At 43.2% G+C, this 24,882-nt stretch overlaps 3 protein-coding genes across 4 annotated transcripts in view; all 3 read right to left on the bottom strand.

Moving 5' to 3' along the window:
• Positions 1-390: 390 nt before the first annotated feature.
• On the bottom strand, positions 391-11,089 carry trpc4apa (transient receptor potential cation channel, subfamily C, member 4 associated protein a). Its single transcript, XM_071917461.2, has 18 exons — positions 10,957-11,089; positions 8,930-9,058; positions 8,686-8,802; positions 8,453-8,510; positions 8,248-8,303; positions 7,888-8,016; positions 6,672-6,873; positions 6,376-6,564; positions 6,119-6,261; positions 5,866-5,997; positions 5,669-5,727; positions 5,401-5,586; positions 5,081-5,171; positions 4,790-4,930; positions 4,540-4,651; positions 3,946-4,058; positions 3,462-3,668; positions 391-2,646 (listed from the first exon to the last, which is right to left on the bottom strand). The coding sequence occupies exons 1-18, from the start codon at positions 11,080-11,082 to the stop codon at positions 2,509-2,511; spliced, it is 2,328 nt and encodes a 775-aa protein (XP_071773562.1). The 5' UTR covers positions 11,083-11,089; the 3' UTR covers positions 391-2,508.
• Positions 11,090-11,203: 114 nt separating this feature from the next.
• sla2a (Src like adaptor 2a) lies at positions 11,204-15,453 on the bottom strand. 2 transcript variants are annotated; one of them, XM_071917462.2, is made up of 8 exons: positions 15,157-15,453; positions 14,343-14,455; positions 14,079-14,178; positions 13,906-13,995; positions 13,446-13,549; positions 12,764-12,916; positions 12,532-12,664; positions 11,204-11,987 (listed from the first exon to the last, which is right to left on the bottom strand). In XM_071917462.2, exons 2-8 carry the CDS (start codon positions 14,413-14,415, stop codon positions 11,852-11,854), a joined length of 789 nt encoding a protein of 262 aa, XP_071773563.1. In that variant the 5' UTR covers positions 14,416-14,455; positions 15,157-15,453; the 3' UTR covers positions 11,204-11,851. The 2 variants fall into 2 exon arrangements, with proteins under 2 accessions (XP_071773563.1, XP_071773565.1); XM_071917464.2 differs by having other exon boundaries at positions 13,906-13,992.
• Positions 15,454-17,497: 2,044 nt separating this feature from the next.
• The window catches only part of ndrg3a (ndrg family member 3a), a 31,717-nt gene continuing 24,332 nt past the window's right edge, over positions 17,498-24,882 (bottom strand). The window contains exons 4-16 of the mRNA XM_071917417.2: positions 24,652-24,757; positions 24,335-24,455; positions 23,994-24,056; positions 23,838-23,898; positions 22,744-22,830; positions 22,424-22,480; positions 21,913-22,016; positions 21,615-21,680; positions 21,470-21,521; positions 21,277-21,324; positions 21,147-21,182; positions 20,995-21,046; positions 17,498-18,905 (exon numbers count right to left, since the gene is read on the bottom strand). Coding sequence (XP_071773518.1) covers positions 18,730-18,905; positions 20,995-21,046; positions 21,147-21,182; positions 21,277-21,324; positions 21,470-21,521; positions 21,615-21,680; positions 21,913-22,016; positions 22,424-22,480; positions 22,744-22,830; positions 23,838-23,898; positions 23,994-24,056; positions 24,335-24,455; positions 24,652-24,757 — 1,029 coding nt within the window. The 3' untranslated portion in view covers positions 17,498-18,729. The remainder of the gene's footprint in view (positions 18,906-20,994; positions 21,047-21,146; positions 21,183-21,276; positions 21,325-21,469; positions 21,522-21,614; positions 21,681-21,912; positions 22,017-22,423; positions 22,481-22,743; positions 22,831-23,837; positions 23,899-23,993; positions 24,057-24,334; positions 24,456-24,651; positions 24,758-24,882) is intronic.

Genomic DNA, 24,882 nt, shown 5'->3' with positions numbered 1-24,882 from the left:
GCAAAGAAAATCCACCTTGGGGCAATCATGGTTTAATGGTGTAAAATGCACACCATGTGCTTGTGATGGTGAGAGTTAAAGAATCGCTCCCAACCCATATCTAATGATATCCTCACCATCTCATCCTTTCCATATATCTACAGTTTAATAAAGTGAAAATGCCCATAATCTAAAATTTAAAAAAAAGCAAATCATCAGCTATCAGTTAACCACTATGCAGCATGTACTCGGCCATGAGGATAAGATTTCACCATCATGTTAGTGGCTGAAAGAAATCCAAGGCCTTTGGACATCAGACCAAATACAGCATAATAGTTGAGAACAAATTCTTTTGTATATTATGTAGACGGGTTAATCTTTCAGCAATTAAGACCAACAGAGCTACAGAAATCAAGGTTCAGAACCAATTTAATTTGGATGGTGCCTCAACAAATCTGTATAGTTGCTCAAAAGAGAGCACACAAAATTAATTTTGTTCTCAGAAATAGCTTCATTGTCATCCTTGGTAGGTGACGAAGGACTTCTGAGTAATAATAATGCACTGCCAGCGCTAGGAACATTGTGCCACTGCAGAACTGTCCTGTGTCGCAGGAAACCATGTCATTAAGAAAACCATAGCAATCACCTCAGGCATCTGGCAAAGAGAGAACTTGCAAGAGAGAAGCACTTGTAAAAAGTACTTGCATAAACATCACTGCAAAGCACAACTGATACACAAACTAATTCAAAATATGTGCACACCCATCATCAAGAGCTTTAAGACATGCTGAATGATTGCAAAAGCTAGAAACAAGGAAGCATTTCTGCTTGAGCATTAATTTTAAAGCAAACAAAAGGTTGAGAGTGTAAAGGAAGCATGTGGTGGCATGACATCATGGCATAGCACTAGTAACTCTTGGCATCAGGGTCAACTTCACTAGAAATGCCCTCATACATTCATTCATTCATGTGAACATATAACATGATCCGTGACATACTGGGAGTTAAACTGTACACTCCGCTTTTCATTAGAAGTGGTTTAATCCGTATGGTGTCAGACTGAAATATGAGGTAGCTCAATCATTTGTCGTCATCTTGGATGCCAAGCGTCTGTTCAGCTCTGCATCCTGTTTTCCACAAGAACATCGGCACATTCAGGCCATAGACGCCACAGCAACTCAGCCATGCCCATTGCCTTCTCAATCCAAACAAAAGATAGGCGGTACCATGCAAAAACAGCCATCACATATAAAGATTGTCAACTTCTTCTCTGTGGTTAGGACTCAGATTTTTAAGTGGTAGACTTTCAGTATAATGATGCAATTTAATGATGCTGTTGGGCTGAAGGCTATTTCACATTAAAGAAACCTTGTGGTGACTGGAACAATGAAAGCGGGATTTTAACACTAGCGCCTGCATAGTTTATTCTCTTACCAAAGCATCTCTCACAACATGGATACAAATTCTGATACAAAATGAAGGGCTTTCACCCCTCCAAAAAAAATGTGTTAAAATACAATAAACAATTAAAACAATTTAATCTGTGCAATGTTTTATTCTACAGTTTATCCAGCGCTAAAAGCTATTTTTTTCCAACAAGATGAAAATAATCAACAAAAAAAAAAAAAAAAAAAAAAAACCCAGAAAAGAAAACAGTCCCTGGGTGAAGCGTCTGAAGCCACTACAGAGTGGATGGTATTAGGTGTGGGAGCCCCCATGTGAATTGCAAAACATCTCAGCAGGTCCACAAGCTACCTAGATGTGCTGAGTAGAGCCAAAAAGCACCAGTCAACTAGTCACCTAACAGAACAGACCCACGGACAGATCAAATGAAAATGCTGTTCATTCAAAAGACCCCTGAACAACCCCAATATCACCAGTCTTTCCCCACAGGTCGGGCAGCGGAGTGACACAGCGTGGACAGAGAGCTCGTAGGTAGTGGGAGGGTGAGGGCCGCGACTCCTGGCAGCGCTGTGGCACACCACTCACCTGACCGTTAGGGTGATAGTCTAATCTGTGGCCACTTCTAAACCTCATGTCCATGTGAAAAGAAAGAATATTTTTCTAACATAATTTGTTGAATCATACATAGGTTGTTTTTTTTTTTTTACATAGAATTTTGTATAGGTCATATAAAAGGCTCTATTTGAATTTCACCTAAAGCAAACCACCAACATCGGTCATTTCCCATGGTCGCTTAATTGTCCGTGTTATACCATGTGGGCGATCTGGGGTGGGCAAACCGTTTTTTCCCTCTCTTCCCTTCAGGCGAAGAGGAAAAAGAACAAGGTGAGAAGACGACAGCCAGGCAAGTTATGTCCCCTCTCGTCTTTCAATGACAGCCTCCACGCAGAGGTACAGACGGCAAACAGATGAGTCTTTACATCCAGAACGCAGTCACATAGCACTTCCTGGATGGCTCGGCTCAGTGGAGTCATCACCAACATAAGGCGTCCATACTCCTGGTGGCTCTCCACCCCCCCCTCCTCCCAGTTCCCTCCCCAGCGCACTGAGCTCACATGCTGGGGGTCAATCTTCCAGCAGATCTCTGTCCAGATCCATGAAGGGCTCGTCAATGTAGCTGGCTATGGCACACAGAGAAGTCCTGTCTGAGCCCAGCAGCACCGACACCGTCTCCTTCCAGTAGCTGAAGGGGATACAGGAGCTCTGAGCGGTGGGAAAACAGAGAGGAATTAGACCACTAAAACTCACCGTTAACCATGGCGTTCCCTATTGAGGGCTTTCAAGCGACGTAATGCCGCATCTGGCGGCCATATTAGTGTGCCTCGGGCATCTATACAACAGTAAGGTCATTTCTGTGCTGTTGTTGACTTGGAATTTATTTAACTAGCTTGCACTTAGTAGTTGCATGTTGATCATTACTAATGACATCGTCATTAGTTGCTTTGCTAGCTAACTAGCTTTCTAGTTGGCTAGCTAACAGCTAAAAATCTAACAGTTTTTTTTGTTTAGGTTACCTGGGCTGCATTGTGTAATACTTTGGTATAGGACCAGAGGGGATAGAGCAAAAAGACATTACAATTTACAGTGTCACAGTAACCTAAACTTGGAAGGAAGCCTACCTTATAAAGACCACTTTTACTTAACAAATTAACATACACCTACATGACAACTATCTTTTTTTCCAGGCATCTCTCTTTCTAGTCCAATTGTTAAATATTTAGCCATTTTGTGCACAGCCAATTCTTCAGTGCACCTACACGATGACACCAGTTGTGGTAGCTAGGACATTTGTGATTCTACTGCAAACCCTGCATTTAGGAGCAGAGCAACCTGACGAGGAGCAGTCTGTATTGTGGCAAGGTCCCAGCATGGTGCTGTAGTACAAAATCAAATACTCGAAACTAAAACTAAACTAGAACAGACCACACCTTTCTCAAACATGAAAGACAAAGTGAAGCCTGGCTGAGATCATTTGTCGATGTTTTTCTTGTCTATAGGGAGGGGCGAGGGCCACTCACATTCTCCAGACAGGTGCTGTCTTTATCCTTGTTGAGGTAGTGGCGCTGCCAGAAGCGCAGTAGGTTGTGGAAGTTGTTGAGCAAGCAGCCGGGGTACTTCTCAGCATACTCCTTCTCCCGCAGGGCATTGAGGTAGAAGGGCAGCTTAGCCCTCCTTCTGGCCAGCATCAGGATTACCAGGCTGGTGTTGAGACAGCTCACATTCTCCTGAAAGGGCACATCGAGAAAGGGAATGGGATAAATGCAGAAAGGAAGAAGAGCTGATTAATAAAGTATTTTACATCGCAATACCAACTAGAGTCAAATACAATCAAACGCACCTGGAAAAGATGCAAGATGTATGAAATGATATTACACTATTGGCTCAGTAATTTATCTATTTAACATTTTTGTGAGTCAAACATTTCCTTATTCTAAAACCTGACAGACCTGTATGAGTTACTGTGAATGCGTGCAACAAATCAAGTGAAAAATGAAGCGAGACCTGTGTAAGTGTCTGTACGTTGATGATGTTGACCAGTCTGAAGAGGAAGGACAGCCTGTTTTCCACTCTGGCCATGTAGGACAGCAGGCAGCACTCAGACAGCACCTCCACCACTGGGAAAAACACAGGCATACAGGACGCCACAGTCAGATATGAAACTGTTTAAACAACTAGCTAAAAAAAAAATGCCAAAACAGATATGACTGACAGCTATTGCCTTGACATTATCTGCCAAACCAAATGTAGTCTGCCTGATTTTTTCACGCCTGGATGAACACTGTTTTATGAATTTCATAATTTACACAAATCATTTGCATTTTCCATTTTTGTCACTGATGCCAGCACTTACTCTTACACTACACATTCTAACACTATGCAGCAACATTATAATGATGTAAACAAGCATGACGGTTCTGTACGGGCAAATAAGACAATCAGCCATCAGTACCAAATCCAAACAAGGAGAGAGACACCAAAAGAAACGGGAAGCAATGGCAAAATAAGTTGATATTTTCAACAACTTCTCTTTTGAATGTCTTCTAGTGAAGTCCCTGCAAATAGTCTAAATGTGTAATCATTTCCATTCCCGTTTACCTTTGACATCCTCAGTCTGGCTCTCAAAGCGGTCCAGGGAAAGCACAATGCAGCGCACCAGCATGTTAGAGTCCACCAGAGAACTGTTGATCTGCGTCAGGAAGGTCTGAAACTACAGACAACATACAAAACCATATAACCAGACGCACGTCATGTGTTCATGCCACGTTAAAATCAACACTGAGTGACGACTAGAACAAGTAATTTTGGTTGGCCAGGACATAAAACATAGAAAGGTGCAGAGTAGTACCTTCTCCTCAGTGTTGACATATTTGTTGAATCTCTTGAAGGCGTCAATGTTGAACTTCATGAGCTCTCCAAGCAGGTCAAAGTAGCTCTGCAAGACGTCTCGGGACGTACAGCCACTATCTATGATGCAGAACAGGATGTGCTGCACAGGGACAGAGGCAGAGAATGAGCAGCCATGCTGTGGGAAATGTATTCAAGTTGATGACAAGTCAAAATCTAGGGAGGGTCTGTGCAGTGCAGACCATCAAAAGGAGCTATCGTATGAATGCTTACTGCAGGGTTTTTTTTTTACCTCTAGCAGTCCCCTCTTCAGGAGGAACATCTGGTCTGCATAGGAGGTGGCTCCTCTGAGGAAACTCTCCACTGCCCTCGCCTGCCAGAATCTACAAGCACAACAGGATGGATCAGAGAAGAAGCTACACAAAGCAGAGCTAGACAATTCCTGAAACAAATCTTTTCAAAATTATCCGAGAGGCTGGTGCTCTAACTGTCCCAAGTGGACAATATGTAAACGTTTGATTGCTTTCAAGAAGGCTGACACCACTTTAAAGTACAACATATTCAACCTCTGCCACTTCCAGACCCTTGAAAGTTGCCATACATGATGCTGACCTGAAGGAGGAGTCTGGAGGCTCCCTCTTCATGACAGTGAGGAGGCGGGTGAGGAGGCCCTTCTTGCCATCACACACCAGGCTTCTGTCTGTGTTGACCAGAGCCTCCACCTCTGGGATGTTGGCCTTCATGGAGATGGCACTCAGTTCGTTCAGCTCCTGGCTATTCAAAAGCAGGTACTTGTTCCTGAAAGAGAGGGGACATGAAAAACCAAACCTATCTTGGGGGAGAAGTACAAAACCACAAGATTGGTTTGAGGGTTGCTTACTCATGGTGATCGCTGAAACTTTGGAGTAGCCGCAGAAATTGGATTTTGAAGGATATTTCCTGCAGGATGGAAGAGAGTATGAATGTCTTAGTGAGAAGCCAGATTAAACAGTTTCATATCCAAAACATAATGTATTAAAAAAAAAAACAGGCCAGAGCCAGTTTCTAAGGAGAATCTTGCATGTAAAAAGTTCATACTGGACTGCAGTCGCAGTTCTCATTCTGGCCATGCACCACATGATTGGAAGCAGTATACTTCCTCCAGATCAGCTTGTCGAACAGGTTATTGAGCCCTGGGATGAGACGGAACTCAGCCAGCATCTTATGGACCTGTGGAGAGAAACATAACGGGGTTCAGTGAAGGAGGGAGCTCAACTCTGCTTTCAATCAGCACTCCAGCATAAACCCACAACCAAGGAAGAGATCTGTGTCCTTAGTTCTAACAAATTACCTGGTTCCTCTGTCGGCCCATGAGAAGGACACATAGCACATAGAGCACCTCCACTTTGTACATGATCTCATGGACAATCTTCATGGACTGGGGCAGTCGGTGTCTGAGAGGACTGGTGGCCAGAGAGCTCTCATCTGATGACTCTGAAGGGAGAGAACAAAATATAATGAGTCCATCCCAAAGAAACTTCACAGGATTCTTTAAGACACTAGTAGCACAAGTAATTACATTTATCCTCCTGAAGACTGCTGTCTCACCTGTACTGCTTTGTTCAGCCTCCTCAGTAGCCATCTGCATGAGGGCGTCCAGCACCAGAGCGTTGTCCAGCCATGTGTACCAGTCTTCCAGCTCCTGCAGGAAGTTAGATGCCCCCGTGGCCTCCGACACCTTTCTGGTGGCCAGTTTACATAGCCGTTCAATGAAGCCAGGGATGTTCAGCAGGGTCACTGGTGGAAATGAGAGGGTCCATTATTTTATAATTTATTGATCCATTCTTTTGCAACGTCCCAATATGTGTATTCCTTTTGGCCTCTGCACACTGAATACAACATACCCTGGTTGACCTCTGCCCGTGAGGGGCTTGCATTGCGTTTCTGCTGGGCATTTTTGGCCAACAGGGTGTGCTTGTCGTCGTTCCCTACATCAGGCTCTGAGATGGTGACGGACAGGATGCGACAGAAGTTGGCCAGTTGTTGCTGGTCGAAGCTCTGGACCAGGCCTGACAGGTTGGGGATTCCCTCTAAGTGGATCATCTCCTGAGAGACGCCAACATATGAATACATGAAAGAATGCAGATATGCAACATTTCCACCCTTATCGAGTCCTGGGGTTGACCTAGACTGAATTTGGATGGGGTCAATTTGGCCACCTACTTGTATTGTGGTGGTGGTGGTTTTCATATTTTAATAGATCAATTTATAGGCTTAAAAATGTTGATGTGGTATACATTTTGCGTTTTCATGAATGAAATGAGTAATAAATGAACAAACAGCAAAAAGGATAAAAGACTGCTCATGACCTGCACTGTATGGCACTATTTATGTTTGCTCACTTTATCACCGGCAGCAATGGTCCCAAATGTTTTGCCATGCTGAACCCCCTGTGATGTTTACATCTTCAGGGCAAAACCCCCACACAAGCTAGGGACAGCACAATTCCTAAAAGTATGCAATTTAATCCTGATAGTACTATACGTAGTATGTATATGATAATCAATCTGATTGATTACAAACTTCATACAGTGCAGAGCTAGTGAAAGACAATGACAACTGTAGATTACTGGGGGAAAAATTAAATCTGAGCACATCAGTGTGCATCTCTAAAATTAAAGCAAACACTGGGAGACACAGGGGTGTTAGCAAGTCTGCTGGGCACTGGAGTTCTCACATTTGAGGTTTCTGTAAATAGTAAACAGAGCCAGCAGACAACGATGCAAATTAATCTGCTGAGCAGATATTAAACAGCTGTTATTTTAAGAAGTTATATGAAATTTGGCTGTTTTTGGATTTTGTGTGTGTGTGTGTGAGAAATATACATACAAATATAAATGATATGTATACAGTCTGCGAGGGAGAGTCACTGCAATTACATTCCAACAGGCAACTGCATATTTCAGAGGGCAGCTGGTGTAAAGGTGTGGCCTAGACCACAACCTCGACATCAGATGAGTCATAAAATCATTTCATTTCATTTGCTCTGGAGTCAACATGGCAATAAAAAACAATGTTTTCACTCTCTTGCTGAGGACATAATCAAAGTATTACTCTGACCTTTTTGACTCCCAAAATATCTTCAATCAAGGTAGCAGTCTGTAGGAAGGTCTTCTTGTTCGTCATCAGGGTGAAGAGAAACAGAACAAAGTCATCCCTCGCTGCCAGGCTCTTTGTGACCCCTTCCGTCTGAGAATTGGAAGGAGATTTGCATGTTAATTAAATCATGCCTGGCAAAAGGAGATTTTCTCTCCTTTTGCGTTTGTGGAAACCGTCTTCTACAGAAACAATATAACACCATCATCCAACTGCATGAAGAAGACTTCTAGTTATGTGTGCGTGTCAAATGGAGGCAAGGTATGATACACCCTAAGTTCCTGACATTTCTGTGGTGCATACAAGGGATAATGGGATACTTACACATATACAGCAGTTGTAAAGAACACTAAGGCAGTCCTTGACCAGGTCATCATTCACTATGGTGACAGAAACACAGACATTAATCCAATTATGTAAATATCATCATGTAAATATATATTCCAACGTGTCACTTTGACCGACTTCCTCCTGGAAAGAAGATGGTGCATAGCACAGACTAGGTCTATGTGACGTCAGGCCTGCTTACTTTTGGGTTTTTTCTTCTGCATAGTGAGTGTGGGTCTCATCAAGATCTCCACAAGCAGCTTCGGGGAAAAGGGAAAAATGTGTTCAGTGGGGTGAGCAAACACTACTTTTCCAATAATGTTTTTTCTATTTTTGTTCGTATGTCTCAGTATGAGTTCTACCACACAAGAGAATTTGTTCTCCTGAGGTAACAAGTTTCTATTTCTCTCAAGGAAATAGGCATCTCAAACTTACATCAACTCCACCAAAGAGGTCAAAGGTGTATGTGTTGGGGAAGGTGGATTCCTGAGCTGTCTTCCTGTCCTCAGTGACAAAAGACATGGCCTCCATGGAGAGCTGGGATGATAATACCTGACAAAAACAGTAGTCCATGAGTCATTTGCATCACCCAAAGTAGATTATTCAGTGATGAGCAGGCTAAAGCCACAGCAAGACCTGGTTGTTGGATGTGCCAGTTTGAGTGGAGCAGTGTGGCTACCTTAAGAAGGCTGTGAGCATGGGAGAGGTCACTGTTGGGATGGCTGCTCTCGTGGAGCTTCTGCAGCAGAGTAGGGATGCCATGCCACTTGGCCCGTTTATCTCTCTCCTGGAGCAGGCTTCCTGGGAGCTACAACACACAGGCATAGGCAATCTCAATTAGCCCTTTTGAAGAGAATCAGTATTTATCTTGGTGGGGTCATTCCTCAAAAGAATGAGAGGAGACAGGATAGCGTTACTTGAGGACAGACACATCCTCAAATCAGCATACACAAGAAAGCTCTGAATCAACACACAGGCAAAAGCGCAACCAAGACCCATTATCCTACTTGTAAACTCCATTAAAAAGGAGTTATTGTGGGACATTCCCAATACTTCTAGACATAAAATGCTTACTTGGAAGTCATTTTAAATTGAAAAATGCAATACTGACAACTACTGTAGCTCAGTAGGCCAAAGTCAAGGTTACATGGATGACAACAGCACAATGTTGCCATAAGAGCACTAAATCAGCTCAAGTGGTTTGAAGTTCTTAGCCTATTTGATGGCACAGTGTTCATTTGCATCTGTGTAACTAATTAAGTTAATTATTGACGTGTGTTTAGTATTGATGCAATGTGGAAAAACTTCAGTATGGATTGCACTCAAAGTAGCACAGACTGTTGCAAACAAAACATGAGGAAGTAATCTGTTTGAAGCATTAGTTTTAGACTTCTCTGCTGTAGCCTTTGGCCCACTGATGGTTGCTGATACTCAACTCTCCAGAGAGCCTCCCCAGACATCAGAAAACCTTTTATCAATGCAATTTGGGCCATCTGATTTTGAGAAAACACTGCATCTAAAGTACTGTTTTACCCCAGTATGCTGTGAATAGCTATTCATCCAGATGGGATCAGCTGTCCCAACATATTGTCTGAGTGGTCATGGGAAACTTTTTCATGATTAAATCTAAAACATCAAATTTATTTTGGGTCGTTTTGAAGAAATTATTTAACAAGTTAGAGGCATTTATCCACACTACAGATCTGCCTAGTTAGTAGCCTCTTCCCTACCCACCTGAGACCAATTACCTTGATACACAGAGGAAAGTGAAAGGGAGGCCACTGAACTTGGCACATGTCGAAAAAATACATATGCAATGGAAATACATATTTTTATTTTCCATGTAAGAGAACATGAGTAACTTTGGAACAACCACCGTGAATAAGATATACGATAGCGAACGTTATGTTTGGGAAAAACATTAGCACAGGTGCGTAGTTAAAATGCAGAGGGACCGGTCAGAGTCATAACAGCTAATTCACATCAAAACTGCTGCCGCTATCAGATACATGGAAAATATGCCCAACAGTTATACATCTCGAATAAATGTTTGCTAGTACGGTAATGAAAATACACTTGCTAACGTTAACTCGTACAAACAGCTGCTGTGGTGTATCCATTTATGGCAAAGATAGTTATTGTGGTTGGTGTGTCGTTACGTAATCACCTGAGCTGTTCAGCTGGCTTAGCTAGCTAGCTGACGTTACTTCGCTTGCTGACATTAGCAAACGTTATTGGCATGTACTACCTGATTTAAGCGTTTCCCAAACTGAACTACAGGCTCCCTGGTAACAAATACGTCCCACGCCCTGATTTGCACACCAATTATGTCTCAAACTTTCGACAAAAATGTAGCAAAGGTTTTAATAACGTCAACCAAGTTAGCTTGTAATGCTAAGCTAACGGGGAGCTAACAACAAAAGACCCACTTGAAGCGGAGCTTGCCGTCTACTCTTGTTGTATACTTGGCTTGTCAGCCATCAGCCATTACCAACCATAATTCACTTATATCTGGAGTTTAAGGTTTGGTTTTTACAAATGCCCCCCTCATGCCATGTAAAGCCAAACCAAGGGGCGACTACACCCCCATGTCAGTCGCCAGGACGACGTCTTCATTTTCAGGCAGGATTCCAAACGCAAATCCCTGGTTTGGATCGACCAACTTTCGGATTGCTTAACTGTCAAACCGTACATCGTATCTCTTACCTGTGTCCCTCGACTGAAACCCTGGCCTGTAATTTGACTGGATGTGATTTTTGTGACGATATTGCCATTGCAATTTCTTCGTTTTCCTCCAGTCCAAGGGGACTCGGACCCCAGAAGCGTCGCCATTATTTCTTCTTCCTGAACTGAACTGTTCAGGCAGGAAGTGGAGGGCTTTGATGAATTATTGGAGGTAATTAAGCGGCATCTGCTGGTCGAACCTGAAACAGGCTCTACATGACGAAGGCGCTTCAACGGTAGAATATTTTTATTTCAAGATCCTGTATTATTTATCAGGATTACATTAATCATCATCATCTTCATCATCATCACACATAAAATAAATTCATATGCCAAGAAATAATAAGTCAGATTCACTCGTGTTTACTGAGGTATTATTTAAATGACTATTTAGTATATAACACATTTTATTGGATACCAATAACGTAATCATGATAACATGACTAAATGATAACTAACATAATATAAAATATATAAGCCATTATTTGCCAAGCCCATTCCCTTACAGGTTACATTCAAACTTCAAGATGTACAAATTAGGTTATTAATTAACAGAAACACAATCAGCCAGTTTCCCTTTGAAACCAAAGGAAAACAAATGTGAAAAATGTGAGTCTCACTGGCTCTCAGTTTTCTGCTAAAAACCTCCTCTGAGTGCCTCTCTGGACACAAAAAGGCAAAGGAAATGTCCATTTCCCGAAATATTTCACATTTCCAGACACTGTAGTGTCTCAGCCATCTTGCCATTCAGGGGCGTTCTACATGGACTATACATGCAGTGGACGCCTTCCATATAGGCTTGGCCAAACTGCAGATCAGACAGGACAGTATCTTGATGTCTGTCTTCATACTCTCAGACTGGTTCCCCTCTCTCTCCTCAGGTGTCCCAGCTTCCATCATTGTTCTGTCCATTGGCCTCTGTCATGTAGAGGTATGAGGTGATGGCCTCCCTCAGCCCCTCGCTCACCAGAGAGTGCTCCGACTCTGCTCTGTTCTTCCTAAAGATCATTGACCTAGGAGGAGACAGGATAGGAATTCAAAAGACTTGAATGAGTATAGTGATTCAAATCATCATCTAAAAAGCAGGGCAGGTATTTCACTTTGGCCTTGATGTGCCAAAGGGGGATTCATTATATTTTAAACAGCCTATTTGATTTTTTATTCTTTTTTTTTTTAGAAAGATACACAGTGTTCTAACTGCCTGATGTGTGAACATGGAAAGGGAATAAATAATTAATATACAGAATTCATACCTTCATGTTCTTTCTCGTTGGACATAGATCAGACATTTGCTATTAAATAATTCTAAATTTACAGTATGTTTCAGCCATTTGAGCATAGCCTAAGAATCTAAGAATGACAGTCAGCCATTCAGTTAATTGGAGTCAAAACCTTATATGTTGGTCAGTGGCTTTGCTTACCTAATCATCATAGGTAATAGAATGCATATTGTTTGGTTTAACCGGACAGCGACAAGGGCACAAACACAAACAAGTAATAGAGTGACATCTTGTGGCAATTATCAGCAGAGGCGAAGCTGAAAAGACTGTTCCACACCTGCTCACGTCCTTCCAGTTGAGGGTGGGCCTCCTCATGGCTGTGGGCAAAGGCCTGGTCATCTCTGTAGTGTTGTCTGAACCCTGGATGAAGCAAGGCTCCCTCAGCGGACAGCACAATCCGTCTGCAGTCTCTGTAAAAGGAGGCAACGTCTGAATGTCATTCTTTTTCCAAATCATGTTAGGATTGATTGTTCTGTGTCTTTGGCAAGAAAAAAATCCTCAGCACGAACCCGAATAGTGTTCCACTAGGTGATGCAGGGAGGGGAAGGTGAGGCTCGGGGAGATGTAGAACCAGCCATTTTGGAGGCGATGGATGCGGTAGTGCTTCACTGAGGCCAGGTATGAGGAGCTGGCTCTCCTCAGGACAGAGAGCGAGTAGCAATCTGAGACCATAAACAGGGCACAGATAATGTTACACAGCAGTTAAATTACAGGGTTCTCAATTGTTAAACAGAGTGATACCAATTCCAACCCAAATATAAAATCATACATCATCATATGAACAAAAGTGACTGCACTGCAAAAATATCAATCCTAACAAGTCATTTAGTCTAGTACTGAACCTTGAAATCTCAATTTTCTTAAAGCATGTGGAAAAAAATCAGCCAGATATCTCAGGTGAGATAATTTGACTTGCTTCTAGTGCAAATCAATTTGTTTCAAGAATGTTGTTGATACTAGTGGAGTGATCTGGCTTATTTCAATATATTATAACTTCTTTCATGTAAATTCTTGAAGTAGTTGAAACTGCGTTGAAATGAGTCAAAATATCTCACCCAACTGGCAGATTTCCCCCCCTTTTTCTAAGAACAATATTTTTGCAGTGCGGCTATTGAAGCTACAATTCTGGGGTTGGATTGAATACATTTATGATTTGAACCCAGCACAATAAAAAAAAAAAAACAAGCTCACCTCTGCTTGACTCTGAATCCCTGAGCATGAAGGCCCCTGTCTGGTTGTTGGGCAGCATGAGCAGCTCCACCGCTTTGCACCTGCTGATGCCCGTGAACAGCCACCTGAACAGAGAGAAGACACAGGAGACTTTTAGACTAGTGACCTTTAGCCTTTAGACGAGACATGTTTTTTTTTTACTGTTGTTTTCAAGTTAGGAAAATCCACTGGAACGATATCAGAGAGCATCCCCCACCGGAGGAGGACCACTGACACCGTACGATGCAGAAGCTGACGTCATTTAACCCAAGAGAACAAAAGCCATGTTCCAAACATCTGCCTACAAGGAGGCACCTACACAGAGACTCCTCCCACCCGTCAGGAGAGCCCCCACCTTTCATTTCATTTCAGTTCAGCACCGATCAAACACCCCACAAGACCGATTCACGAACAAGCACACCTCTTCTCGGCTGTGACTTACTTGTTTGTCACCCTGGCGGTGTAGTTGGTAGGAATGTAGCTCTCATGGCCTGTGGTTGTGGATTTCACCATCATGAAATCGCCATCACTGCTGATGATAAAAACAGCAGTCAAGTCTAACCACACCGCTCCAAGGTGTGAAGCATAACTTTGCGAACCAACTGTGTCACATACTCTGATAGGACGGTGAGCCTTTCCCCAATGTGCATGGTGAATTCTGCAAGACCGTAGGAGGGGTAGTCGTAGAGGGACACCAGCATGCTCCTCTGGTTGTCTGCAAAGAGAAAGTAGGAGGTGTTGGAGATGTACTAAGTTTGGTTTATTTAGATTTATTATTTATATGCACCGAAACCTGCAGTATGTCACTTTGTTTCTGATGCTGTCTACTGTTATTATATTTTTTATTTCCTGGATATATCTTTGGGGGATGAAACCTACCTGGTACTACAGGTTCAGGTGGATTCTCTAGGGTTGCCAGGTTGGATCTACATCTGATGGGGCAGATCCCCATGATCTTTGGCTTCTTGCTGTTTTGAAATGAAATGAAGTGACTGAGAAAGAACAAGAGAGAGAGACAGTGAGAGAGAGCAAAAGAGAAAGAGAAAGAGAGAGAGACATTATTAGGACATGTCTACTATCTTCGAAATGTCCACCATCCAGGGACTCCTAATGACTCAAATTCATAATTTAGCTATTGTCCTATTGTCATATCATAACTGTCACTGGTGTAACAGCTCACAGGAACTGTGCATATTCTCTTCTTGCCTGGCAACAACAACCAGATGATACAGGAAGGCATCTAACCACAACAAGAGGCATTGATATCCTGTGTTAAATTTCCACATAACACTGTATGCCAGGAATTAGATAATACTTTAGACAAATAATTAGACATACTTTAGATCATGAAAAGAAGAAGACACTAAAATGTCTTATTCACATGATGGTGACTATGTTTTCATATTGTCTTTACAGAAAATTAATAAAATATCTTCAATAATTTAAAGAAAATCGGCAAAGGAAATTTCAATTTCAATTTCAACTGATTTCTCCATCCAGCCATAGCCCATGATCTGCACTAAGTGGAAATAATTGGCATTTTACATAATACAACTGTTGGTTTTCTAAGGTACTGGGGGGTAAGAGTCAGTCCACGAACAAATTGTCACTTTTACTCCGAACTCACAGTCCAACAAAGCATGAAAAGAATAGAAATAATGAACAGAAGCTGATAATTGTATTACATGCTCACCTCCTTCAATTCCTGTGTTATATCGCTTTGTCCAGAAATGATGTGCTGCACAAGTAATTAGCCAGATCCTTCTGGTGAATGCAAAATCTTCTCCTGCCACTCAGATGAAAAATGCGTGTCTGCCTTCAGACTGTGCCCACACACACTCGGGTATATTTATGATATGTGTGTGAGCTCAGGTTCCCACTCAGGCCTGCTGATCAATCAGAATGAAAGAGTGTCCCCTCCTCTGCTGTGCTCCCATGAAGACCGGTGTGTTTTCGCAGCTGTTTGTGGCGGGTTAGTCGGAGAGACAAGGGTCCCTGCATGGGTTTTATGTATGTCACCCTGCTACTGCTTCCTGTGACGCTCAAGACCTTGACATCCTGACTCAGAGCGGCTTGTGTTGATCTCTCGCATGTACACTGTGTCTGATGGGGTTATATTGCATCACTTGTTTATGGAATGTATGTGTATGTAAGTGGCTTTTACGTGTATGTTGTGAATGTGAAGATGGTTTGGGGTGATGACATCATTTTCAATATATTGCAAAATGGACCCCGATTCTGCTTAGATCCCATTGGTGAGAACTTGTTCCATCCCCATTTTATCTCTTTGGATTATGCAGATGACCTCTTCAGTAATTCATAAGGGAACATTGATACGCCGCTTGGAAGAGACCATGATTTGTGCCACAGGAGTCGATGGAAAAAGTTGACCACATTTTCCCTAGCACTGTGATTCTTCACTCTGTCATTACAGTCTTACTATAGGTTAAATGTGAATGTTACGGCAAATTTCCCACCCAGTCTTTCTCTAGAAGATAGTCAATCAGCATAAAATGTTTAACTTCAGATAAGAGTCAAGCCTCGGCCCATGAATGACTCAGGTTCCCCTGCCAACCAGCTCTAACCTCATCAATCACCATAAGTTGTCAGTTAAAAGATCTTTCATGAATGTTGACACTATAGAGTCTCAAAATGAGTTCATCCCATCTCCTAGATATCAGGATGATGTATGATGGGTGATGGGGAATATGGGTACATTTTCTATTTCAGGGGATTTGTAAGTACTGTACAATCAAATCATTTGGGTGTGAAAGGCTCAAACAAAATTTTGAATTGGTTCTGAAAGTCAGTCGTCTGTTCAGTGTCAGCTGTGCGGCTCGAGGCTGTACGTCTTCAGTGACATCAAAGATGGCAGGATTTGAATCGCTCGTTTCTCCCCTTCGAAGAGATACATGTTCATGCTCACAAATACTAATAAGATGTTCTTACTCCATAGAAATACTAGAACTGGGTTTCTGCTGTAATCAAATGCAATGCAAGCTTCTCAGAAGCCAAAATACAGCTTCACCGTGGATGGAAAGGAAAAAAGAAGTCGACTTAATGAAAAGATAAATGATAATATCTTAACCAGATTTCTGCTCAATCAGTGACTGAGAACTGCCTGTACGCGTGGGTGGAAAGTACTTTTGGTGAAGAATTACACTATTCCATATCATTTTGAGCTCTTTTTCTCAGCTATTTCTATTGTAAGGTTACTTTATACTTTTACTCCCTTACATTTCAAAATACTGTACATTTCCTACTTTTTCTGCACTACATTTAACACCCCAGTATCTACTTAATTTGAATTAAAACCTCAGATTGGTTCATAAAAATGTTTTCGGAAGGAGCCAGCCATCTAAGCAAGACAAATTGACCAGCTCCAGTTTGACCTCAATCCATAGGGTGATTAATTGAAGATGGAGTATTATTCCACCCGGGCAAGTAAAGAATTCGTTCACTTCTTTCACCCCTGCATGCTTAGTGCATGTCAGGTTAGGCTTGCTTTGAGGAACTGGTTCACTTGTCTGGGATATCCATTAAGGAAAATTGATTTGTAGAGGAATGCAGCACAACAGATAAAACAGAGAGTGATAGCAGCGGCCACATCCTTTCAGATTGGACCGCCTCAGTGGGTGAGACAAATATCAGATTAACATATAAATTTTGATTCCATGACATCCTGCAAGTCTCTCAAATGCGAAATCGATCTCCTTATCTCAGTTGCAGTCAGCTGACCATTTTTTATGCATGCTAAATATAGACTGCCTCAACTGTTAACAATACAGATAGAGGTTGATCTCTGTGAGAAAAAGAACAACTGTGGTTGGAAACTACCTGACCACAATTGCCTCAGTTTTCCACTAACAGAAGACACGTAAAACAAGTGCGCACTTCAGTGTGCTGATCTGATACTCGAAGTCATTTTCATTCTCGCTTTCAAATTAATTCTAGAAACTTGCTTAAGGTCTCACGCACACTTATTTGGCCGGCAGACTTGTTGGAACTATATTGATAAATGGACACACATCAGCCATTTGTCATCTTCCAGCTTTATTCAGTAGTAGTATAAATGAGTTGAATCAGCAGACAGTGAGAAGCACCACTGGGCCCCTCAGTGAAGGGACTGAACACATTTTTCACATCAGAACCCATTTGTTAGAGGCTGTTAAAACGTGACTGAACGATTGTATAGGTCTATTCAGCTGAACAAAAACATCAATGCAAAACCGAGATAACAATGAGCTCAATTACAAAAAGGAATCCAAAATAAAGTAGTGATAGAATCTACACATTGGCCCGCAACACTTCCTTAGCACTGCGTCTTCTTTTGTACTTTAAAAAGCAGCTTTCTCCAAGGCTTTGACGAAAGTAGGTTTAGCTCCACTTAAGCCAGTATGCAATGGCAGCTTCAACGGATCATCCAGATCACTTTACCTGTCGTTATAGTAACACCTAGATTGAGTGATCACGCCATACAGTGTGTGGGGTGGCTAGATCAACAGGACCGTGCAGCAAGGAACATTTCAGAATAAAAACACACAAGGACACAATGCCACACAATCAATGCAGGCAATGTGTTTAGAGTTCACAACACAAAAGATCAGTGAGAATGGTGTAAAAGTGTTGTACCGTGCAATGAATAGAATTTCTACATGTTATCTAGATGGAGGATTTTGTTTCTGGGCTACAGTGCATGTAAGGACAAATCTTCTTTCTGGGAACAAACAAACGTTTAACACAAAGCCACGTGGTGAAGACAAAAATAAATACGAGACAAGAAAAGGCCATTACCGGAACAAAAAATAATAAGAGGGAGACACAATGACTAAGTCGTCGTCTCCGAATTTGTCTGCACAAGACATGCACACACAGAGTGGAAAAAAACAAAGAAAGAAGAAAAAACGGCTGAGTGGATCGTACCATTAGACCATTTGAATATACAGCGCAGTCCTGTATGTAATTACTCTTCTTGCTGACCCCCTCGGAATGTGACTTTGACAGTGTATTCAATAGAATATTTAATAATATGCATCTGTTAATATATTTATTACATCCTCATATCTATCACACAATTCATTACAGATCCTCCTGGCGTTGAGTAGCTTAGGAGCGGGGATGAGAGACGGAGACAGAGAGAGAGAGACAGAGAGAGAGAGACAGAGAGAGAGAGTCAGAAGGGACACATATAAGTTACTGAGGGGAGGTGGAGGAGAGGAAGGTGGAGGAGGTGGGGGGGGGTAGGAGGGGGTGGGGTGTAGGGGGTTTAGCAGGAGACCTCCATGGTCTGGGGCCCGGCCTGGCTGTCCAGGGCCCCGGCGGTGGCGCTGCCCTCCAGCAGGCTGTTGAGGTTGTTGCGGCTGCGGCTGCTGTCCATGGAGGTGATGCTGGAGGAGGAGGTGGTGCGGGAGCGGGCCAGACGAGTCATTCCTGCTGACGGCACTGGAACACACACACACACGCACGCAGGCAGGCACACACACACACACACACACACAGACACATTAATATTCCGCTTACACAGCACAGCGACTCATTGCAGTGTGGGAAGAGCATATCGATGTGACGCCTCCGTTAGAAAATTACATACCGAGATATAGAACTAAAAAAAAAAAAAAAAAAAAGGAAGAAAAAAAAAAAGCCAATATTCACCATGCAAACAATTCTGGGCAAATATGGAGACTGATCAAAAAGAAAAAAAAATAACTAAATGTGTAAAAGGAAATTGTTGCATGTGTGCAAACAGACGGCACTGAGTCTGGCCTGGTAAAAGAAATGAAGGCAATACAACAGCGGAATAAAGCATCAGCAATCCAACTCAACTGACAGGAAGCAACACCAGCACCTCATGCAACAAAACTAGGACAGTCGGGATTGAATCCATGCTAACGGGAGAAATTAAACTCCTACAGAGAGATGAATGTGCGTCAAAGTATGCAAAACGATCTCACTATTGGACAATGCTGACAATATCCCCCGCCCTGAGCTGTTATTGAGTGTGCGATACTAAACTCTGTTCTCTGGAGGATCTCTGCATACATTGACATTCATCCAGTGTAGGGAGGCAGAAGCCAAGTGGAGGCTGGTAGGAGGCTATCGGGTTCAAAGCCAGCTAGCCTGGCAGCCGCTCAAGAACCTGGTACCTGATTCGTTGCTCAGGTGACTGAGAAGAACGTAGGGAACTGTAAGCGACGGGCAAAGGAGGAAAGAAAGAGGGAGAAAGGGAGAAATGTTGAAAAGGTAGCTCTTATGTTGCTTTTTCCCACCTCAGTGTGTGTCTGATTCAAAGCTGAGGGTTCCTGGGCTTCTCAAAAAAAAAGCAATTGTGGGTAAGTGGCTGTTCACTAGCCACAACAGATAAGAAAATTATAGTATGCGTGCAATCACTGCATCACCTCTCATACACTCTCTAACTCTTTCCCTTTTGCATTTCACACTGTGGCAATGTGTTAATGAGAGAAAAGCAGCTTTCAGAAACATGCTGAGGTGTTAAGATTTATTTTCCACCACTTTCTCTGCATGAAAGGACTGTTTAAATCTGTTCTAATCCTGCAGTGGCATTTCCTCAACAGGGGGACTTGGTGGCCTTTAAAGCAACACTGAGGCTCTGACATACTAGCTACACCCGAGGGTGCCTCCCAAATGCGAAGGGTTGGGGGTGGGAGAGAGCAAAAGAGAATTAGCATCACAGAAATACACACAGGCATCGTCCGTATGGCCAGAGCAAGCAAACCTACATTCATGACTTCATCCATCCATGGATCAGCCTCTGGTTGGTGCATTGAAAATCAACATGGTCTGACAAAATGTGTTTGTTTGTTGTTTTTTCTTTGCAGATGAATGAACGTAAAAAACCTGGAGGCCTGTTTAAGTATGCGCTTTGAGTCCCTCTGGAGGAGACTGCATCATTAAACAGTTCTGGATAGAAAAGAAAAGCACACAAGGCAAAAAAACAAAAAGAAAAAACGAAGGAGAGAGAGAGTATTTTTCACTCCCACGCAGAACTGAACAGGAAGAGTATTGCTGTTCAGCACATCTCGAGTGCCACTGTCATTTCAGTCATGCTAGAAGCACTTACACCTCACCTACTGAGGGTTGGGGGTGCGACACGCTGCAGGGAGCAGAGAGGAAATGGCGTTAGCGACCACGAGGCACAAAGGCTGACTCTCCGTGACCAGGGTGACAAAAACTGGGTCTTTTCATGCATTGTTGGCCTCGGGCCAAGCCCCATTAGCAGGGATGTCTGGCAGAGGCTCATGTGAAACCACAACGAAAACAATCCTCACTTAAGCTACAGTTGTCATTGCACTCACGTCAACAGGAAGCTCATTGAGGAACACAGACCTTCACCACAAACACGTCAGTCCAAAGACTCGTTAGTCTGTAAACAATTCTTGGAGATGTAGTATAGAGTAGGCTTGTACCACAATCTACTTTTATGTTTTCATTCAGTAACTAAATGGCAACATGGGGTTTAAACTTCTGAGAAATTGTGCAGGTAGTGAAAACAGTGAGAGAATTGTTTACTTACTGTAGCCCATGCCCTGAACAAAGTACTTGAAGGCTTCAGCAAGTTTGCCAGGCTGTGGACAGATAAAACATACAAGTTATGATTCAGAATATAATTCAGAAGAGAAACGGGCTACTTGACATTGATACTTCCCCACTACTTCCAAAACCCACCTGCACAACCTGGGGCAAACCTCCACAATCAGCCATCTGACAGAGACAGAGAAACATTTATGAGTCTCTTTGGTAAAGTGTATAAAGGTATATAAAGGCAAAGGTAAAGATATATATTACACAGCTTCACCTTTAGCAGTGTGGTCTTGGTTGGATTTAACCTGGAATTGCACTCCACCTGAAACATTAAAGACACGGCTATCCATGTGAGAAACTATATCATTACTATACTAAAATAAGTGATAATAGCAAACGGTGCTCTTTGACATATCACATCCTTCCCTAAGCCTCTTAAGTTGCTGAGATGATGGCATACAACTCACCACAGCCTCCACAGCGGGTGATGTGTCACCAACCACCAGCAGTGCAGGGCACCTGGATGGGAAGAGACGAGGTCCAAACATGACTGTGGAACACCGCACATCCAAATACGACTGTTACACGTGTCAGTCTAATACCAAAACCTACGTTAGTGTGTTGACCGTGTCCTCGTTCAGACCTACGATTGGCCTCTCAATCTCCAGGTCTCGACGGCTGGTGTGGGGAAACAAATTCCATGTTGTTAGCTTAGCTGGAACAGACTCAGCTGGGTAAGGATCTACCTTGTAAGGTGATCTGTCTGTGTTTGCCCCAACTTGGCTGAAATCCTGATTTACTGTGCACCTCACCAAGAGATTATGATATGCCCTTGTCTCATTAGAAATGAATGGGCACGCATACAAAAAACAAACCTGTATATAATGCATAATATTGCAGTGCAACATACTATTGGTAGGAGCCACAGAAGAGGGCCAGGTTGTCCTGGTTGATGTCTTGGGCAATGTGGAGGCGGTAGGTCTGGATCAGCTCCTGGTTCTCTGTCAGCTCATCCTGGTGAGCAGAGTAGAACAGATCCAATCAGAAGAGAGGAAATATGTATTGTCCCTGCAAGGAAATTTGCTTTACAGCTAATAGCAATTAAAAAAAGCGTCACACACGGGTAGAATACACATGAATTGCCTGTATGTCGGCTGTATTGGATGTACAGGCAGCTGGTTAAACATACTGTGGAATCTGACTGACACAGTGCTGCAGCTGAGCCCACACACTGCTATTTATCTCATTCTACATTCAAGTCACAATCTACAAGTCCATGTATCCCTGAGCGGATGGAAAAAGTGAAGGCCTGTTTTAAGTGAGAGACAAGGTGACGCTATCCAGAGAAATCAAGATGAAACTCCCGAGGTTCAGTTACTGTTTTCAAAAAGCATAGGGTGTGTATTGCAGTAGAAACTCACGGTGCTGAAGTGGTGGGCCATGATGATGTCCACCAGGTTACTGGTCCATCCAGACAGCTGCACACAAGAGGAAAAGACAATATTTTTGTGATATTTGACCATTTGTAGGTGCATATGTGTATGTGCATGCCTGTGGCTGTACATAAGCTTAGGGTAGAGAGTAATTAGGAGGATGGTTGACCACCGGTGTGCGTTCACCACACCGTAACGAATGCCCACAAACTGAAATGCCCGGTAAATTATTCAAGTAATAGCTCTATGCTGCACAGTGTGTACCGAGTGTGTACTTTCTAGGGTTATGGCACAGTGATAATACTGACCTTGGAGGCCGCCCAGTCGATCCAGCCCTCAGCACACGGGTCTACATTGATCAGAACCAGGCCCTCCACCAGGGTGGGGTTGTTCAGCTAGGAAGGGAAGGAAGCATGTCAGTCTCAATGACAACGGGCTTAACAAACTTAAAGGAATACTATCTGGAATAACTTTCTAGCAAATAAGGTCTTTGATTAATTTATTTTGTGATGATTGGTAGTTGTCTAGTATTTAGTGTGGTATGGTGCATGTTTACAGTTTTGAGATGATGTTAAAAGCTAGTTTGTTCTCTCGACTAAACATACACAGTGTGCATATGTCATATTATCTGCTGTACTTAAGTTGTGAACTAAATAAATAGCGGACATGCAAAACTGAATCTTCACAATGCAAAGTTGTCTGTCTGTGTCTATGCCCGTAAATCAAGATATCAACGAATGAAGATGGGGTGTGGTGCTAAATTTGCCTGAAGACAGAAAGAGGATGTCTGGGGAAATCTAGGATCCATCTCTCCCACTGGCGAGGGAATACTGCGGATGCTGCTTTCAACGAGATGCAAATGCAATGCAGCAGCAGTTGCTATAAATCTATCGAGTGTAAACACATTTTATTCCCAGCCAGTTAAAGTGATTACATTTCAAAATCAATTTTTCCTCATTAATTCGGAACAAGAGCAGACCCTCCAAGGAGCAACCAACACTGGGATTCCTAGTCCCCCACCTTCTTTTCTTGCCCTCGGCCCCCTATCCCCTCTTTTCATCATTAATCTTTCAGCACTCCCTCAGTCCTTTCTGTCTCTTCTAGCTCTTTCTGCTCTATTGTACAGAGATCATGCTTATTTTAGCTCCACCGCATTGAGTGCGGAAACGACGAAAGCAACAGAAATGGAGAGAATCACCAAGGTGATTCATCATCTGGGGAACGGCAGTACGCAGCGGAAGGTAGAGCAACCCGATGCCCCATGTGGGCTTGATGGGAGGCATTAATGTTCAGTCTAACAAGCTGTGTGGCCTGGAGAACCTTTGATTATCACAGGCCAGACAGAGAGGCAGAAAAAAAGAATGGAGAGAGGAGTGGAGAGGTGGCGGGTGGGCGGACTTACCGCAAAGCGGGTGAGGATGTAGGCTCCCGCTCCCACGCCGATGCCGATCACGCTGTTGACCCTGCAGGGAAACCACCGGTTACCGTGGGATCGGAGATGACTAGTCAATGCTTATGCACATTATCATTGATCAGCTATCAACAGGGGGCCACTCACTTGAGCTGAGTCATCACAGAGGGAAGCATCTCAGCCAACTCGTCGATGGTCGGGTACTGGTAGCTGGAGACAGACGAAAACACATTTGAGCACTGCGGTCTATTGGAGCCAATTCTTTTTAATTCAATGAGAGATTCAAAGGGATTTTCTTACAAATTCAAATATCGAAACAGATTCGCTTCAACGATGATGACTAATAGGCTGGGTAATGAATGAGCTTCCATTAGCAAATTAACTACCACTTCACTTTACTTTGTGACACCTACATTACCGCACAAATGCACCCACTAAATAAACCAATTCCCATCTACAAATTCGCACAAAGCCACCCTCAGACCCACCCGCTGGGGAAGGGAGGTGCACCCTCCTGCTGGCCGGGCGCGTCCACGTGGACCACGGCGAAGTGCTGCGTGATCTCCTGCATGTCCTCATAGTTGAACAGGGTGTTGAAGCACGACTTGTCTGGACGGGCACAAAGACAGGACACGGTCACAGGGGTGCAAATCAGTAAAAGACACAGGACCTAAGTGGTTTGAACTTTGTCTAGGAGCAAAGTGCGACTGTTTGAGCTTGGCTGCAGGCAGGTCAGATGCTCAAACTCCACCGCTTCATCGCGTCCAGGACACTGTATCGATAAGTCTATTTTGGGCTGACTCACGGTTGAGGCCGATGTCGTGATAGGTGAGGATGACGGGTCTGTTGCCCTTGGGAACGCCCCTCATGGTCACATGGAGAACGCCATGGGGAGTCTCAATGTCATGCTCCTGCAGCCAATCACAGAGAAGAGTACATAGGTCAGGTGTAGAAATATGCTTGGAACACCATTTTGTAGCTAAATTGGTAAGTTTATACACACCCACCCACCCACCCAAAAGTAAATGAAAAGGTT

Source organism: Centroberyx gerrardi, chromosome 5, assembly GCF_048128805.1.
Source record: "Centroberyx gerrardi isolate f3 chromosome 5, fCenGer3.hap1.cur.20231027, whole genome shotgun sequence".
Lineage (NCBI taxonomy): Eukaryota > Metazoa > Chordata > Actinopteri > Beryciformes > Berycidae > Centroberyx > Centroberyx gerrardi.
This window is presented reverse-complemented; position numbering and strand designations above follow the sequence as displayed.